Source organism: Schistocerca cancellata, chromosome 8 (genome assembly GCF_023864275.1).
Source record: "Schistocerca cancellata isolate TAMUIC-IGC-003103 chromosome 8, iqSchCanc2.1, whole genome shotgun sequence".
NCBI lineage: Eukaryota > Metazoa > Arthropoda > Insecta > Orthoptera > Acrididae > Schistocerca > Schistocerca cancellata.
The window spans coordinates 464,097,595-464,116,942 of record NC_064633.1 but is presented as its reverse complement, the minus strand read 5'-3'; the positions used below and the strand labels follow the sequence as shown (position 1 = coordinate 464,116,942).

Genomic DNA, 19,348 nt, shown 5'->3' with positions numbered 1-19,348 from the left:
GCTGAACGTGCCATGGATCCTCAACCGAGAAACATAGCGCAACTGGCCACTGGAGTCGGCATGGCTCCACATCTCTGCTGGAGGCTGGAGGCCTACCTTACGACTCTCGTCAACTCTCTCCCTCAACAATTCTCAGCGTCTGCGCTACAAAAGATATATATTTGCGGGTCCGCCTGTTGTGACATCTGGTAGTCAGTTCTGCTTTACTTAGGGGGTCCGGGGACTTTTAATCAGATACTGTATGTATTTTCGGTGTAGTATTATCTACGCCAAGAAATACCTATGTCAAGAAAACCTTCAAAGCAACAGTCGACGCCCCCTTCATAGCTAGGCAGTAACGGCGTGGTGTGGAATACTGACGCTTGGTGCCGCAGTTGCGCTCCCGATGGGCGCGCCGCTTGTTGCGCCTGCCGCGACCGCCGCCCGCGTGGTCGTGATCGCTCCCCTGGTCGTGGTCGTGCTGGTGGTGGAGATGGTGGTGAGTGGTCGACTCCCGGCGGGTGACCACGTGCGGCTGAGGCTGCGTCTCCGACGGCGTCGACCCCTGCGCTGGCTCCACCCAGAACTCGCCGTGCTCCGTCCGCACCAGGCCCGCCTGCAACACATACACAGTGTGTTGGTGAGTGGCGACTCTTTGTCTCAAACGGGAAGAACACAGTTTTGCTTGGAGCTAAGGCTATCTCATGGAAATATGTGAGCTGAACACCGAACAATTCAACGAGTCTAAACACTGCAAAAGTTGACATACTGTCACCAGAGAAATCTAGCAATTACTTGTTGTAAAACAGATTTAGTTGGCTATGTAGATTGTTTTTGCTCCTTTTGCTATATCTTCACGGGGTAGTACAGTGGTGCAACTAGCTTCAAAACCTGGATAGAATACAAACAGAAAAATGTGCGCGTTCCGACTCATGTCCCACAAAGTCTCGTGTAGACTGCAATGGTGCATGCTTTCCCAATGCTGCGGTGGCATCGCAGTCATAAGTCGATATATGTTTAATATATGAGAGTAGTCCAGCCCAGTTGTTAGGATAAAATACGAGGGCTGTTCGGAGAGTAACGTTCGATAGATCGCAAAATGGAAACCGCAGTGTAAAATCCGATGAACTTTTGCATAGATGTACATGAAATGTAGTCGCAGTTCTGAATACGGGCACCTGTAATCTGTATAACGCAATGACGACAGTGAAAATTATATATATATATATATATATATATATATATATATATATATAGAGTATAATGGGCAGGGCCACTATGAATATAGTGCGGGACCATAAGTTGCGAATGTGGGTCTCACGGGAGGCGTCCCCAGAGATAAATCCCTGCAGTCGTACTATCCTCTGTATCCTCTGTGGCTCAGATGGATGCCATGTAAGCAGGAGATCCCGGGTTCGAGTCCCGGTTGGAGAACACATTTTCAACTGTCCCCGTTGACTTATACCAACGCCTGAATGCAGCTAAGGGTATTCATTTCATTGTCATTTCACAGTGAAAATTTGTGCCAGACTGAGACTCGAACTCTGCTATCTTGCTTATCGCTAGCAATTGCCTGACAGTTAGGCTATCCGAGCACTACTCATGACAAGAACCAAACTTCTGTTTCTCTTCAACCGTGTGTCTACAACCTGTACTCGCTTATCCATTATGTATATTCACGTACAGGCGGACATATTACTTGAATGTCGCTTGCCCGGTGTCGGTGGATAAACACGATATTGCAATACATGGCTTATTCCGAATTATGATGCAGTGTTCCTTCGGACATGCATGCATGTTCAATGGCATCGTGATTGGGAATAACACTGGCACTGCGATATCATATTGCACAGACGTGTTGGACAGAGTCTCCAGTATGTACGCCAATCGCGTCACGTTGCTCTTTCCAGTTCTGAGGGCGCAGTGAGCATGTAAAGATGCTTAGAAATTGTGTCCCCCGACAAATATGGGCACCTGTGAGAGATTTTGCCTCATTTGATGCAACCCACACAACGTAACTGTCACGCATCTCCTTCTTCTCGACAATTCTCGGCTGCACACTGCAGGGGCTTGGTACAGACAAGAAGCTGCAGATCAGCTTAGAGACATGGAGGAAAGCAGAGGCGGCTGCCTTGTGTGACGAGGGTATTGGAAAGTTGGTACAAGGCTACGACAGGTGTCTCAATTGGAGTGGCGACCATGTAGACAAGTAGCTGGAAGGTGTAGCTAACTGTTGCGAATAAAACATTTTTGATTGTCATTGTGGTTTCCATTTCGTGATCTAGGAGATATCGATTTCTTAATAGCCCTCTTAAGATAGGCAGCACTCTAGAAGGTATGTTTATGGCATTTTTAACTGGTGTAAAACTAACATACAACCGAGATTATCCGAAATCATTGGCTATAAAATTTCCTCTGCGTGGCTCAGATTTTGTAAATGGTTCACCTACTATCTTAATAATATAGATAATGAATTCCGTGAGCAATTTACTGGACGGTCATTTTTCCATGGTGCGGCAATGTCATACGATAGAGCGCTCTATTCTGCAATAACGTCCGATGCCGGCATCATTCCACAAGTTTTGATCTACGGATGTACCATAATCGCAGCTGCTCCGTTGCCGATTGGTCGGCTAACTGAAGATGCGCAGAAAGCTCAGAACCAGAATATTCGTCATTATCAAGAAAATTTTACACGCAAATATTTCCGCTTGAAAACGATGTAAGACTTTTCCATCGGCTTTGGCATCTTCAGACTCACTCATCACGAAATTTTAGAAAATGACAGTCGAAGAAAATAAACAGATCCCACCTGATGTAAAAGATCTGCTTTTCGGACCATCTCGCTATGGACAACACGACAGCGACCCTTTTCATAGGGATAATGACACAAGCGACGAATGTGACTACAATTTAGATTGACGAATATAAAATTCGAATAGAAAATTTCAATACGGCAATTTCGACTTCTCATTCGTTATCAGCGTCCTCAAAAAGCCTTGTACCCGAAATTTTACTCGAATACGCTAAATTTATAATTTTTGACCCGCCAAATTGGTCCCACGATTTTGAATTTTGTAATTCCGACATCGGATTCGTAATCAGCCCTTCGTGTCGACACCCCTTGCGCCCCCCCCCCCCCCCCCACTGCCTCCTTTTGGACACAAGTTCTCTAGTGTTATTCTACTTCAACGTGTACGAATGTTTTTCTAAATGTTTGCGAATAGTGCCACTGAGGCAGGTCGTGTCGTGGCTACCAGCCCGCAGTTCACTTAGTCGGATGTGGGAAACCACCTAAAAACTACATCCAAGCTGGCTGGCACACCGACCGTCATCGTTACTCCGACGGGCGGATTCGATCTGGCGCTGGCGCCTCTCCTCAAATCCCGGAAGCGACGTACTATTATTGTTCGTTGTCTTCCGGGAAGGTCTGTCTATATAGATTTGCTTTGTTTTCTTAAATATTTTTACTAGGATAACCGGTTGTCTTTCATCTGAACCACGTCCGCCACTGAGTGGTCAGCGCGACAGAATGTCAATCCTAAGGGCCGGGGTTCGATTCCCGGCTGGGTCGGAGATTTTCTCTGCTCAAGGACTGTGTGTCGTGTTGTCCTAATTATCATCATTTCATCCCCATCGACGCGCAAGTCGCCGAAGTGGCGTCAAATCGAAAGACTTGCACCCGGCGAACGGTCTATCCGACGACAGGCCCTAGTCACACGAACTACTACTACCTGATCCATTCTCAGGTCTGTATAGATTACAGGAGTAACCCGTCCAATGTATCAGCTAAACTTTGTAAGGGTACAGATATCGACAAGGCCACAATGTATCTGGATACCAGATCAGAGGTGGCATGGAGATGTCAACTCGCTTTGGGAGTTGAGTGACTTCTAAGACTAATGTTTTGCAATATGAATTAGTACATTTTTTAACAAGTTTGTATGCGTGGCCATCATCAATGTTCGTTTTGTAAATAAAAACCACCTATTTTTTGCTGCGATATATTTTATTTCTTCCACACGCGTATCGCTTATTAATGTAATTCATCTTCAGTGTAATCTAGAAATATACAGTTCTGCTTCGATATGCGATATCTGCACATCATAAAACTGTTCACGTCTTGTTTCTTACTTAAATAAGTGATGAGTTACATTTCCTCGCGTTTTTGGTTGGCATCTGGGTTTCCTCTCATCTGGCCAACTTCTGAAGCTCGCTGTCACTTCACTTACGAAATGTAAGTACGTTTACTCGTTAGGAACTTTCTTCTTCACGATTGTCGTATTGTTTGCCTTAATTACTGTGGAACACTACTAGTCTTCTATCACTAGTTGTAGATATTTTACTGAAAACTGTAATTTAAAGACGTAACCATAGTGCGTTCACTTTATTTCTCATCCTGCTTGGTTTGTTTACGTACATTTGCCAATCTAACGAAGCACAATATATATGCTGAAAAGTGACGTCCATTCATTTCTGTTCTGTTTGTATGCGTATCTTTGTGTGTGTAAAAAAAAAAAAAAAATAAGCACCACAGTATCACGTGGCTAAAACATCAATGTGGAATCGGTCAATTCATACAAACACCTGTGTGTAACAATATGTAAGGATACGAAGCGGAACGATCACATACGCCCAGTCGCAAGTAAAGCAGGGGGCAGATTTTTGTTCATTGGTGGAATAGTAGGGTAATGTAATCAGCCTGCAAAGGAGAAAGAATAAAAAGGCCTCGTGGCACACACTCTAGTATATTACACAAGTATGTAGGACTCACAGCACTTATGTTATTCTTTTCTTGGTTGGAAAACGACAAACACCGGTAAACATCCAACGAGGAATGAAGACCGTGTATGGAGCGACATACCTGTCGAAAACTAACGTTGCGGAAAGCAGCGCCAAGATGTGCTGCTGCTTCATGACAACGCACAACCCAACATCGCAAATTCAGTAACGCAAAAGTTACGCGAACTCAAGTGGGAGACATTGGAGCACCCGTTCTACAGCCCTGACATCTCCCCTTGCGATTATCACGCCTTCGGTCACTTAAAAACGGTCTTGAAGGATCGACGATTCCTGTCTGATGAGAATAGGCAGCAGACATTTACGGACTTCCTCACACAGCAGGACACGGAATTTAAAAAAAATTGTTGTCTTCATCCTGGTGCTTCGGTGGGACGACTGCCGAAATGCTCACGGTGATTTTGCCTGATTGGCATTTCGATTCTGTACCACACGGCTTACGAACGGAAATTTTTTGAACGCGCCTCGTAAAATAAGGCAGCACGTATGGTCAAATGTTTGACTCATGGGAATGTGTCACAGAAATGCTGAAAAAACGTAGTTGGTAGACGACTGGAGATAGGTGCAAACTGGATTTCTACGTTATGCAGCTGCTGCCAATATTACATTTTCTTGCAACACGATTTGATTTACGTGTCGACCTCTGAATAACTCTTTTGTTTGTGGATATTGTCAACACTCGGCGACTGTCAAAACCTTTTCTTAGAATAGTTCTGGGTTCCCTTGCCAGCAGCCTTGCTCTAGCAGCGGATCCAGACGTCCTTTCGTCGGGAGATTTCTCGCCGCTTGCCCGCAACGAATTCGCGAGCGCCGAGAGACAAGACGTATTTCACTCCCCGGTTTGCGAGTGTGGAGGCATGCGTCATCGTGTTCCTACAGTGGAGGCCTGTGTTCCGCAGCAGCTCCCAGAATACTTCTCTACCACGGATTTTTAAAGAAAACTCCGTGAAAAATTTTGCAGCATTCCGAAACACGTAGATTTAGACCTCGTCAGGGATTGCCCATCAGTTTTATGAACGACAAATTTTATAGAAAACATATAGCAAGTAGAATTTCAGAGACGGGTCACGTCCTCTGAAATAATATCCGTCATCTGCATTTACAACTCCAGAAATAAATGACGGTATCTAACCCGAAAACTGGCATGGAGGGAACATCTGCAGAGATAAAAATTAAGAAGAATATAACCTGTTACAACCCTCGCCCAAGTAACCGCAGGCTCCTATGGCTCGGTACATTTCTTGAAAAATATGCGTCACTTCCCCTACTCCTTTGGGTTGCAAGTATTAAATTTAATCTAATCTTGACATACGACGAGCGCGTGACACATTACTGCACTGATATGTTTGTCTGCAATACACTCCACGTTGTATCTTATATAAGGTTCACCGGCCATTTGACCATCTTCTTCTGTGCGGACGCACGAACAGTGCCCGAACTCTTACGGGAATCGGCAAAAAGCCGCGATTAATGAGTATAATGGTTGGTTGGTTTGGGGAAGGAGACCAGACAGCGTGGTCGTCGGTCTCATCGGTTTAGGGAAGAATGGGGAAGGAAGTCGGCCGTGCCCTTTCAGAGGAACCATCCCGGCATTTGCCTGGAGTGATTTAGGGAAATCACGGAAAACCTAAATTAGGATGGCCGGACGCGGGATTGAACCGTCGTCCTCCCGAATGCGAGTCCAGTGTCTAACCACTGCGCCACTTCGCTCGGTTGAGTATAATGGGCAGGGGTATTATGAATATAGTGCGGGACAATAAGTTGGGAATGTGGGTCTCACGGAAGGCGTGCCAGAGATAAGTCCCTGCAGTCGCACTATCCTCTGTGTCCTCGGTGGCTCAGGTGTATAGATCGTCTGCCATGTAAGCAGTAGATCCCGGGTTCGAGGCCCGGTCTGAACTCAAATGTTCAACTGTTGGCGTATATCAACGCCTGTATGCAGCTGGGGTATTCATTTCATTGTAATTTCTAGAATCTAGATATATTCTGATACTGCGTATAGTTTTAAATAATATCTATAGGGACTTTAATTAAGCTATGTATGCAGCACCAACTGATTTTCATATTCTTTTTATTCGCTTTGGGTTTATTGTACTACGCCGACAACGATTTGCAAGAAATATAAAAACATCCACATTGGAATATGACGAGAAAGAAATGTGCACAAGAATTTCAGTTTGTTACAGTAATGGTTTTCAAACTTTTGGGGTCCTTTGCTCTCTTGACCTGAACATAAAACACCCACGTCTCCTTTCGCACATGACATTCGGCTCTAAATGTGGGCTAAATAAATTTAAGTTTTTAAAAAGTGAATATGAGTAGGTACTTCTTATAAGTTAAATGCTTATCGTATGTCAAGAAATATTGTATATACCTGCGTCTGGCTATTTTTTTGGCCGTTGTGCTTATAAACCCAGCGGACTGTTGACGAACGTGTTGACAGGGGTGCGCAGTATTCCACGCAACACGTAACCGGGCCAGGCGAGCGCCAGTGTGTCTGAACCGGACGCGGCGAGGTGAGCCGGTGCGTTCCCGATTCTGTGCGGCCGTTGGCGTTAATTTGGTGGTCGCGCGCGCCGCGCCGCGCCGTACCGCACCGCACCTGGGCTGACGTCACGCCGCACCTGAGCGAACGTTCCGTGGGAAACGCCAACAATGGAGACGGCCTATCTTAATTAAATCGAGCGGCCCGCGCGCCGCCTTTGTTACAGTGGAGCGTGAAAGCTGGCGTCTCGTCGGTCAGGGGAGCAGCCGGGGCAGTGCGTGTCTCCACGAGGAAGCCCCTCTATAACCCCTTCACTAGGGCACTTCGTCCGCAGTCCGCAGTAGTCCCTCCTCCTCACTCACCATCCACGCGGCTCCGTCTTACATGGCGACCGTGCCTGCTCCTCGTTACAGACTTCGTCCAAATGTGTGGTATACGCATATGGTTTCATCCAGAAATTAAAGTGACAAAAGTGGAACCTCCAGATGGCCGATCGTTTACGAAAAATAAAGAAAAAGAAATGTCCAGGTGTAAGTAGTACTCGCGCGCTTAGTGTTCCGTACAAACTTAGCTGTATACATGGACAGCTCGTCCATCCTGTGAATCGGGATCTCGACGATTTTTGCCTGTTATCAGTACTGACAAGATATTGGTTGCGGGAATGTTTTCATTTTAAGTTTGAAGACAGATAACCAAAGACAATTTTTTCGTGTGATGTAATTACAGATTAACACTTTTCGGATTTTTTACTTTACATATACTCTTAAACATTACTTCTTGCCAAATTTCGTGCTTCTAAGTCAACGGGAAGAGCCCTGTAGGTTTTGATGAGTGAATTTGCGAGTATCAAAGTATGTGACATGCTTAAATGGTCGTATCTTTTAATTTTATCAACTTAGGTTCGGATTTTTGCACCGCCACAGGAGCATGGACCTTAAAGTGTGACGTAAATTTCAATTTGATAAGTCTACCCGTTCCCGAGAAAAATGGGCCTTAACACACGGAGAGACAGACAATCAGACAAAAAATGAGAAAAGTTTTCATCTGATGTAATTACAAATTTACACTTTTCATATTTTTTCCTTTACGTTTATTATTAAAACTTGTTTCTTGCCGAATTTCGTGATTCTAGTTCAACGGGAAGTACCCTTTAGGTTTTGATAAGTGATTTTGTGAGTATCAAAATATTTGACATAAATCGTTGCGTCTTTTGATTTGAGTTAGAAGCTTCACTTTTCTTACCCCACCAGGGGACCGTATGTGACACAAATTTCACCTTTATATGTCCATCCTTTCCTGAGGAAAAGGGTTTTTAAAAGACAGACAGATGGATAACAAAGTGATCCTTTAAGGGTTCCGTTTTTACCGATACCATTTTTGGCGCAGGTTGATCGTGGCATGAGCAATTTATGTGAACGTAGCTCCCATGCAGCGGTTGCCGCAGCGGGAAAAGTAGAGGACGGAAACCCGAGGGTCATGTATTCGAGTCCCTAGGACGGAATTTCAGTTTTTTTTGTTTCAGTTATTACGTCACTTTCACTGCAAATAGACATAAATGTGAACAAAGTAATTCACTCGTATAATGCGCAACATGCTGCAACTCTTTCCTCAAAATTATTGCGAACAGCCTACGTATGCTTACAAGAGCGAGGATTCCAAAAACGGTGGATGACTACACGAAAAAATATATAAATGTCGTCATTACTTCGTGAAAATCTGGGAACTTTCAACAGCCCTATAGCAAAAAATTGCTGACTGTTGTCATGAAGCCCTACGTGCAACAACACAAATTTCTTCTCGTAAATGACTCGTCGTGAAGACAAAAAATGCATAACTATACGACGAGATTTTTCAAGATGATGGATTGTCGTCATGCAGTATTAAAGTGATTTCCCCCCAAACTTCACTCCGCTAATGCGACTCCGCGATGTCTGTTTTTGTCGTTGGTTACAGAATTTGATCAAAAAGCTTCAAAACTGCTCTTATCTTGTAGAGAGACCAAAAGAAATCACATCCAAAGAAAACTGCATCAAAATACATACCACTGTACATCAGAAGCTATCCTTATCAATATTTGGCGAAATGGTGCGTTATATTTGATTTCTTGCCAAACTGGAAGCGAACCTTTTATGAATTTAATGCATGGACTGACCAGATTTCAAAGAGAAAAAATTGGGACATTTATGTTAACACCTAATTTCATTACTTAGGTTTACCTTTATTGTCAGTTATGGCGATATTTTGAAGTCGATAATAGGTCTATCACGATGCAGCAGCTGAAAAACCCACAGCAAAAACGTATCTTCATTTTGTGATTTGGAAAAGAACGTGTAGATACATTGCACGAATAAAATTCTTTTCTTCAGAAGTAAAAGAAACCGATGAACTTTTTTTATTGTAACAGTCTGAATATATTTTCTGCATAGTTTAGTCACTTACTAGGTGCTTAGAGACAATTTGTTAATCCTAAAAACTGTATAATATTACTAATCAGTAATCAGATACATGACAAACAATATTCAATAACCCCTGCTAACAAACGCTGCATCCCTCACATCCTTCACAAAATTAACTTCCATATGGCTGCTGTCCTGTTAGAAGTAGTGGTTTAAGTGATGATCTTTTAAACCTCACTCTTCTCGAGGGCCAATAAAGTGGAAGGTCGACAAGTTACAGGCGGGGGTGGGTAATACCTGCTTTTCTTTTCAACATACGTCTTACTCTTTCTTTAGGCGTAAGACGAGTTGAACCTAATGCCGTAGGACTTTAGAGGATGTTGTGAAAATATATATATCTATAACGTTGTACTCTCTTGAAATTTGTTTTTCACAAATATTTAATTAAATAAGAAATATTGTAATATTGCTACACGCATTTGGTTTCTCGATTAAAAACCGGGTCAATTAATTGTGTGTACCGAAAGGTTTGCTCGGGCCGCAGGACATTTATGTGAAAATCGGGATTGTCCCGACAAGTCCGGGATGTCTTGTCAGTCTAGTAATGCAAGTTTCTTTTCTATAGAAACTTTCAAGTATGCAATTGTAAAGATGCACCTTCATGATATGTGCAAGATGCTGGGAAAATTACTGGTTTCCCTGCATTTACGATGAACATCACCCCAGCACTTGTAGATCAAGAACTGTAAAATATTAAACGGATCTAATTTTATGTACGAAGTTCTCGTGTAAGGCGTATTATCCTTTCATGGATATTTATTCCCAATCCTAAATTTTCCTTCAGCTTTTCCTTTCATGATTTTTATGAAAATGTTAATAAATACAATAGACTTAACGGTATTTCGGTTTATTTGCAGTGTCTGTAACGTAAACATAGAAGAGCTAAAAAAAAAACTTACAGCACAGGGAGCCGACCCCACAACCTTCGGATTTCCGTTCTGTACTCTTTTCGCTGCACCAACTACTGCATGGAACATACGCAAACAGAAATGGATGATGTCCACGCCCGACCCGTGACAGAAATGCTATTTTCTTCAGACGCTTAGCTCTCACTTCTATCACTGTTATTTCTGGCCAATAACTGTATATATCATAAATTCGGATGAAATCCGAAGTGACTTCCAGGCGCGGTTCTGCAGTCAGCCGCTTTCAAATGGGGCGAACCTTCGCCGATTACGACTCAAGAGGTGCGTTGGCTCCCTTCCACGCAGTTAAGGAAACATGGTTGTTAGCTACATTACAACGCAGCATGAGGCGTAAAGGAAGAGCATAGGTCTGCCCACACTGCATCTTCGGGGCTTATACGCATACGCGTTAGTTCCGCGTGGCTACGCAAGCCAAGCAGGCAGCTGTGTCATTAGGCGAGGTAGTCCCGGTCGTCTTCGGCAATTTCCCCCATGCTGTGCGAAGCTTGTTCCGCCTCCTCTTGCACACAGCAGCCGAATGAACACTACGACGATTCGGCATGTGTGTGTTATAGAGAGACCAGGGCACATTTACGCGGAACTTTTGGTTAGATTTACCGTGTTAAAAATTATTTAGCGTTTTAACATGTTTATTAAAGTATAACTTGCTATATATACACCTCTTAACCAATATCACATTTAAGTGTGCAAAATACACTCTAAAGAGAAATAAAAATAAAATAAAAAAATAAAAAAACTACGCAGTCATCTGAATACGACAAAAATGGGTGCACGTTATATACATGTACAGACAAATAAATGATTTAAATCCCAGAACAATTGGGTGATTTAATCAAGTGTAAGGGCTTCACAAACTGAGCAAGTCAGTATCGAGTTTATTAACTTTTCATAACTGGGAATCACAGTCATGTGAAATTTCTTGAAAGACATCATGTTTACGCCAGTGACTTTTTATTTTCACTGTTGCAGTTTCGGCCTTAGGCCATTATCAAGTGCAGATGTTTTGCCTTTAAGCCATTTCTTATTTATACAAGCTGACACATTTATATGTGGTTGCCATTTGCTGGTATATACATTCGTAACGCTGCTAAGCAGTGCGAGCACACATGTCCGTATATCGTAAAACAGCACAGTCTGTAACTTTTAGTGCAAAAGTTACTAGTGATGGTGGAAAGAACATATGTATGTACAGACTGTGCTGTTTTCGGTATATGGACATGTGTGCTCGCACTACTTAGCAGCGTTACGAATGTGTATAACAGCAAATGTCAACGACATATAAATGTGTCAGCTTGTATAAAACAGACATGGCTTAAAGCCAAAACATCTGCACTTGATAATGGCCTAAGGCCGAAATTGTAGTAGTGGAAATAAAAAGTTTAACAGTCACTGGCGTAAACATGATGTCTTTCAAATATCGAGTTTGTTCACTTCTGGCCAATATGCAAGCTGTTATTCGGCTTGGCAGTGATTGACTGAGGTAATTGGTGTTCTCCTGAGGGTTATTGTGTCAAATTCTGTCCAATTGACGCGTTAGATCGTGAAAATCTCGAGCTATTGAGGGGCTATATCCATAATGCTCCAAATCTTCGCAGTTGGGGAAAGAAACGGCGACCTTCGTGACCAAACTAGGGCTTGGGAAGCACGAAGACAAGCGATAAAAACTCTCGCACTGTGCGGGCCGGCAGTATCTTGCTGAAATGCAAGCCTAGGATGGCTTGCCGTGAAGAGCAACAAAACGGGCGTAGAATATCGTCGGCGTATCTCTGTGCTGTAAGGCTGCCACAGATGATTGTGTGAATGATGTTTTCCCGAAAGTCTCATGGCACGTCGCCAGTTTCGTTGATTCTACACACTATCTTGAATAGTCGTTTTGTTGTCAGTTCCCCCAATGATTTTGGAAATTTCAATGGAATGTTATCTATCCCTTCTGTCTTTCAGAAGCTCAAGTCTTCCACATGTCTTTGAAATCCTGACTCTTAATACTAGATGCCCTATGTCATCCATATCGACTACAATTTCTTCCTTTTTCAACATAGTTCTTGTAAATCTCATGGCACGTCGCGTTTCGTTGATTCTACACACTATCTTGAATAGTCGTTTTGTTGTCAGTTCCCCCAATGATTTTGGAAATTTCAGTGGAATGTTATCTATCCCTTCTGTCTTTCAGAAGGTCAGGTCTTCCACATGTCTTTGAAATCCTGACTCTTAATACTAGATGCCCTATGTCATCCATATCGACTACAATTTCTTCCTTTTTCAACATAGTTCTTGTAAATCTCCTGGCACGTCGCGTTTCGTTGATTCTACATACTATCTTGAATAGTCGTTTTGTTGTCAGTTCCCCCAATGATTTTGGAAATTTCAATGGAATGTTATCTTTCCCTTCTGTCTTTCAGAAGCTCAAGTCTTCCACATGTCTTTGAAGTCCTGACTCTTAATACTAGATGCCCTATGTCATCCATACCGACTACAATTTCTTCCTTTTTCAACATAGTTCTTGTTGCAAAGCTTACAGGACGATAACATCATGTGCTAAATTACAAAGGCCCTGAATAGGCTTTTACTTCCAAAGTTAGGTAGAAACATTGACGTGCTGCGTCCTCCAGAAGTTATGGGACACATCCTACAAAGAAGAGCTCCGAGCGGCCTACAATTCAGGCGCAACATAATGAAAGCTGCACTCCAGAGAGGAGCGCACACTAAAACCGTCGGCACACGGGCCGTGCACCCGAACGCTGAGCTTTGAGGGCACCGAGTTTCTGATATCACAGCGTGGGAAAAGCACGTTGGGGAATCTTTCCGAGCATTGCCCAGCATATCAAATATTTCGAACGTGCGTTTGGACGTGACCGGTGTGATGAAAGAACGGTACCTACATCACATGCACACCATCTCTCTTCAGTGCAGGGTCGCAAGACGCCAGATTGGCTTTCAATTGAAGCCCATATGTTTTCTAAGCGTCAGAAAATTGAGAATCTCTCGAAAACTCGTCGTTAATTATATCAATTATTGCAATAAAATGATGGGAAACGTTATGTTGGTGGTTAAAGAATTATTGTATATTATGAAAGTATGCTATTCCAAGGCGACGGCACACAGGATCCACAAGAAATGCAATGTTCTTAGTGCAGTTTGTTATAATCAAATGTCAATTAATAACATATCTACGTTGAAGCTTTCAGTTAATATAACTACAATTAAAGCTTTCACGAGATAGTAAGATGCAAAGTACAGTCGCATAAAAGTCATGGTCGGTGTAGTGCAATGAGAGTCGTAGAACTTAGGTATCGGCTAGTGAGTTTCTGGTTCGTGTCTTCCTGCATCCAATTTTTTTCTTTTTTTTTACTAGCCTTCGCGTTTTTTAATAGGGTCTCAACATTTCTTATTAGTTCAATGACAATATCGTCTATGTTCTGTTACTTTCTTATTAATTTAATAGAAATATAGTCTATAATATTGGATGTTACACAAATATAAGTGTGCTTTTTCTGAGGAGTGAGTTTGTTCGATTGGCTTGATCTACAAGATAGCTTGAACTACTTGCAGTAAAATATTTTGCACCTTCTTATTTTAAATTCTGTATTTTACATGTTGTGAAGATTCTACTGATGAATAGGAATATTGATCAAGTAAGAATGACCTTAGGATTTTACTAATAAGTGAGAATGATGAAACAATTTTTATCTTATGTGGAGAGGTACTGTAAATTTGTATAACACTATTTGTCATGGAACTTTTATAAGATGTCCATATTGACTTGAAATTGTGCTTTACTTTTTGCCTTATAACATGTCCATGGATATTGAAGTTTTCATTTATCTATACTACAGACAGAACAACATGACTAGCATATGGACAATGGAAGAAATTAGCGTTTCAGTAGAGGTAACGTAGGAATTTTAAGTCCGAAAATTTCGTAAACAGTGTGATTTGTAAGCGAGATACAGCTAGCACCTGCCGCTGGAGTGCGCTGCGATGTCGTCTACCACGTTAAGGCACACTACTGCATGCACAAGTCGTATCGTTCCTGAGTGTTCAACAGCATGTCGAACTCTCCACGGTTAACGTTGACATTCGACAGCACGGTCTGTGTTCCGACGGCTTGAGGACTATGCTACGCTTCTTCCTTACGTGGTGTCAAAAAAGTATTCCATATTTTTAAGAGATTTACTACGAACTAAAACAGGAAAAACAGTCCAGTAAATATATGCTTTAAATCCCTACCTTAAGAGTTATAAACACTTGTTCACCTTTGCTACAATGAGACACAGCTCTTCTACTGCAAGCTCTTTGGTAGTTCTAATGACCTACAGAATGCAGTAAAGAAATGAAGATTCATTGTTACGTTCTTGTCCATGGATATAGTATGCAGTCAATATCTGTTAGTGTGGTTACTGCAGGCCGTGTTCGCAGTTCTGGGTAAGTGCAGCGCTTACATTAATCCTAATGGAGCTATGGAGCCAGAGTCTGCTAGTCGCTGGGAAAAAAAAGGTTAAATAATTGTGCAGGTGATAACTCCACTCTCAACCCGCAAAATTACAGACCAGTATCCTTAACACTGGTATGCTACAGAATTCTAGAACATATTCTGAGCTCGAATATAATAAAATTCCCAGGCACCGAAATACTTCACGAATTAGCACGGCCGGCCGCGGTGGTCTCGCGATTCTAGACGCGCAGTCCGGAACCGCGCAACTGCTGCGGTCGCAGATTCGAATCCTGCCTCGGGCATGGATGTGTGTGATGTCCTTAGGTTAGTTAGGTTTAAGTAGTTCTAAGTTCTAGGGGACTGATGACCACAGCTGTTAAGTCCCATAGTGCTCAGAGCCATTTGAACCATTTTGAATTAGCACGGTGTGGAACACAGCTTTCCCTTTCCTCACATGATACGCTGCTAGCTATGGATGAAAGGCAAGAAGCTGATTCCACATTTCTAGATTTCCGGAAATCATTTGACACGGCAACCAGCTGAAGACTGTTAACGAAGGTAAGAGCACACGGAATAGGTTCCCAGGTATATGAGTGGCTGGAAGACTTCTTAAGTAATAGAACCCAGTATGTTGTCCTCGACGGCAGGTGTTCATCAGATGAAAAGCTATCGTCAAGAGTGCCTCAGGGAAGTGACAGGATCGCTATTATTTTCTATATACCGAACATATATGATCTGGCGGGCAGGGTGGGCAACAGTCTGCAGTTGTTTTCCCATGATGCTGTGGTGTACGGGAAGGTGTTGAAGATGGGTGACTGTAGGAGGACGCAAGATGACGTAGACAAAATTTCTAGTTGGTGTGGTGAATGGCAGCCGTATCTAACTGTAGAAAAATGTAATTTATTGCTGACGAGAAAAAAAAACATATTGTTCGGATACAGCATTGGTAGTGTTCTGGTTGAAAAACTCATGTCATTTAAATATCTGGGCGTAACGTTGCATAGCGATATGAAATCGAAAGAGCATTTGAGGATTGTCGTAGGAAAGGCTAACGGTCGAATTTAGTTTATTGGGAGAATTTAAGAAAAGTGTGGTTCATCTGTAAAGGAGACCGCATATAGTACATTCGTGTGACCTGTTTTTGAGTACTGCTTGAGTGTTTCGGATCCACACCAGCTCGGATTACAGAAAGATATTGAAACAATTTAGAGGAGGACTGCTGGATTTGTTACCAATAGGTTAGAAGAACACTCAAGGTAATGTGCGGAGTACCACAGGGAAGTGTGAGAACGTTGCTGTTCACTATATATATGATCTAGTAGAAAGCGTCGGATGCTCTTTAAGGGTATTCACAGACGATGCAGTTGTTTATAACAAAGTGGCAACGCCAGAAGATGGTAAGAATTTGCAGAACGACCTGCAGAGAATTGATGAATGTTGCAGATTCTGGCAGTTGAGCATTAATGTAAATAAATGTAACATATTGCGCATACATAGGAAAAGAAATCCACTACTGTACATCTACACTATTTATGAAAAACAGCTGAAGACAGCGTCTGCGCTAAAATATCTAGGCGTAACTATCCAGAGAGACTTTAGTGGAATGACCGTATAAAACAGGTAGTGGAAAAAGCAGACAGAATACTCACATTCATCGGAAGAATCTTAAGGAAATGTAACTCATCCACGAAAGAAGTGGCTTATAAGGCGCTTGTTCGTCCGATTCTTGAGTATTGTTCATCTATCTGGGATCCCTATCAGGTAGGACTGATAGAGGAGATAGAGAAGATCCAACGAAGAGCGGCGCGTTTCGTCACGGTATCGTTTAGCTGGCGAGAGAGCGTTACGGAGATGCAAAACAAACTCGACTGGCAGACGTTACAAGAGAGGAGTTGTGCACCACGGAGAGATGTACTATTGAAATTTCTGGACAGCACTTCTCAGGAGGAGTCAGGCAACATATTACTTCCCCCCCCCCCCCCCCACAAACATCTCGGTATTGACCACGAGGAGAAAATTCGAAAAATTAGAGCCAATACAGAGGCTAACCGACAATCATTCTTCCACGCACTATTCGCGAGTGGAACAGGGTTGGAGGGATCAGATAATAGTACCGAAAGTACCCTCTGCCACACACCAATAGGTGGCTTGCGGATTATGATGTAGATGTCATGAAGATGCTTCAAGAATTTAAATGGAACGACGTTCTTTTGGAGGAACGCAATAGTGAAAATTTAGAGAAGTGGCATTTGAAGCTGACTGCAGAACAATTATACTGCTGCTAATACATTTCGCAGGACCATGAATATTAGGTAAAGTAATTAGGATACGTACGCAGGCATATAGACAGTCGTTTTTCCCTCTTTTTCTGCGAATGGAACAGGAAACGACCAGCAGTTGTGCAGGGTTCCCTGCGCCACGCATCGTACTGTGGCTTTCGGACTATGTATATTGATGTAAATTTACAGGTCACGGACTCTATAGTTGCTTCCATTTGTCACACCATAATAGAAGAACATGTCTGTCATTTTCCACGTGAAATAATGGCTTCCATTGTGCTGGTAAGTACAAAGATAAAACTACAATGTAAAAGAATCTCACAATCTTACCAAAATACAAATCGGTGCCGTTAGGTGTAACGTTTGCGCTGCGCTAGCCAAGATTTGAGAGCAATGTGATTCATGGTGTTAGAGTACTGAGCTGCTGGACTTCAGTTCCGAAAACCAACACGTCGACAGCCTGACTAGTTCACGAGAAGATTAGCTTTATGGAAGTGATGGAAAGAACAGTAAACAGTTTTCAGTTCAAACTGGTTTTCCTCTTCGTCAGAAGCGAGACAATAATAAAAAGCGCCTTTCTGATGGCCTTACACCTTTAGTGTTGGCAGCCTCTAAAAGTAGGTTCAGGACTAGCTGTAGCTAACTGTGGCCAGCGGGAGACCTTTTACGAGGACTTCAGGTAATATTCAGAATTCATTATGTTTTTCCTCTGCGTAAGGAGATCGCGGTCCATAGCTCCGATCCTCCAAACCCGCTCGTGGCTGCTAGCTCGGCATCATAACTCGGTTGACTCTTCCTTGACCGTTTGCTAACTGGCAACAGGATAAGTGATTTTAAATTTAAAAATTAAATTTATAGTGTAGTTGTTCGCGTCCAACAATTTAAGGTGTCTTTCACCAATGTTAGGGTGTTAGCGATTGTATCATGATCAGAAACCATTCTTTACGTGTCAGATAGCGGCATATTATCGACGAAGATGGGTGGATGTGATCTCCCTGCCATTTGCCTAACGGCTGCGTACAGTCACTGGAGACCCGTAATCGCTCCATTTCAACCGGCTTTCTGTGCAGTGAAAGCCGAGTATCCCTGTGGTCACTGGCGGCTACCGCAAGGAAAACGGATTCCCGATGGCTTCTGATTTACATCTTCCCACATAACCACGGATGTCAGAAAGCTCGATCATCTGATTTTACATCTATTCCTCTGTCCTCAGATTCTCTGTCCAAGCTGAAATCATTGTGAGAATGTCTGCAATAAGGCTGATACAGAATGACCGTTCACTTGAATCCCCTCGAGCAAATTTTTTGTAAAAACAGGTTATACTCGAATAAGTGATTATTAGAAAAATAATGTCGGTAACTGTTCTATTATTTTGAACAAATCTAAAATTACTATTTTTCATAAAAAGCCATCTAGGTTACTCAACATACAGGGCTACTACAAACGACTCACTCGTTTCCTAAGATCTATATTTTTCTGTGTATTAGATATGTAAATACGACTGATGCATGAAGGGAACTGTAAACTCACCGAATTTGCATCGTGCCCTTCTGTTGGCTTTATGAGTGCAGTGCCTTGACAAAACGGCGAAAAAAAGAGTTTTTGCGTGTTGGAATACGGGTCATGTTTATCTGTTAGAACAGTGCAGCGTGCATTCGGAAGGAATTATGGATAAGAACCGCCATGTAAACAGAGCATGGTGCATTGGTGTCGACAGTTTAGGGCACTGTTTGTCTCTGTAAACAGAAAAATACCTGTCGACGAAGCGCGCCAGAAGCAAGAGTGGAGAGTGTGACGGAAAGTTTCGTACGCAGTAGATAAAAAGGAAAAACAACGGTCCGCGCAAGCCACGAAGGCTGAATACAGCAGCAAAATGTGTGGAAGATCTTGAGACGGCGGTTGTATTTCAAACCGTACCGTCTGCAGCTCGTGCAACAATTAAAACCGGCAGATTATGGCCAGCGCCTGCAATTTTGGATAACGGTGCAGGA

At 42.7% G+C, this 19,348-nt stretch overlaps 1 protein-coding gene across 1 annotated transcript in view; it reads right to left on the bottom strand.

Moving 5' to 3' along the window:
- The window catches only part of LOC126095633 (A disintegrin and metalloproteinase with thrombospondin motifs 12-like), a 318,265-nt gene that overhangs the window by 289,145 nt on the left and 9,772 nt on the right, over positions 1-19,348 (bottom strand). The window contains exon 2 of the mRNA XM_049910397.1: positions 499-595. Within this exon, the coding sequence (XP_049766354.1) occupies positions 499-595 (97 nt within the window). The remainder of the gene's footprint in view (positions 1-498; positions 596-19,348) is intronic.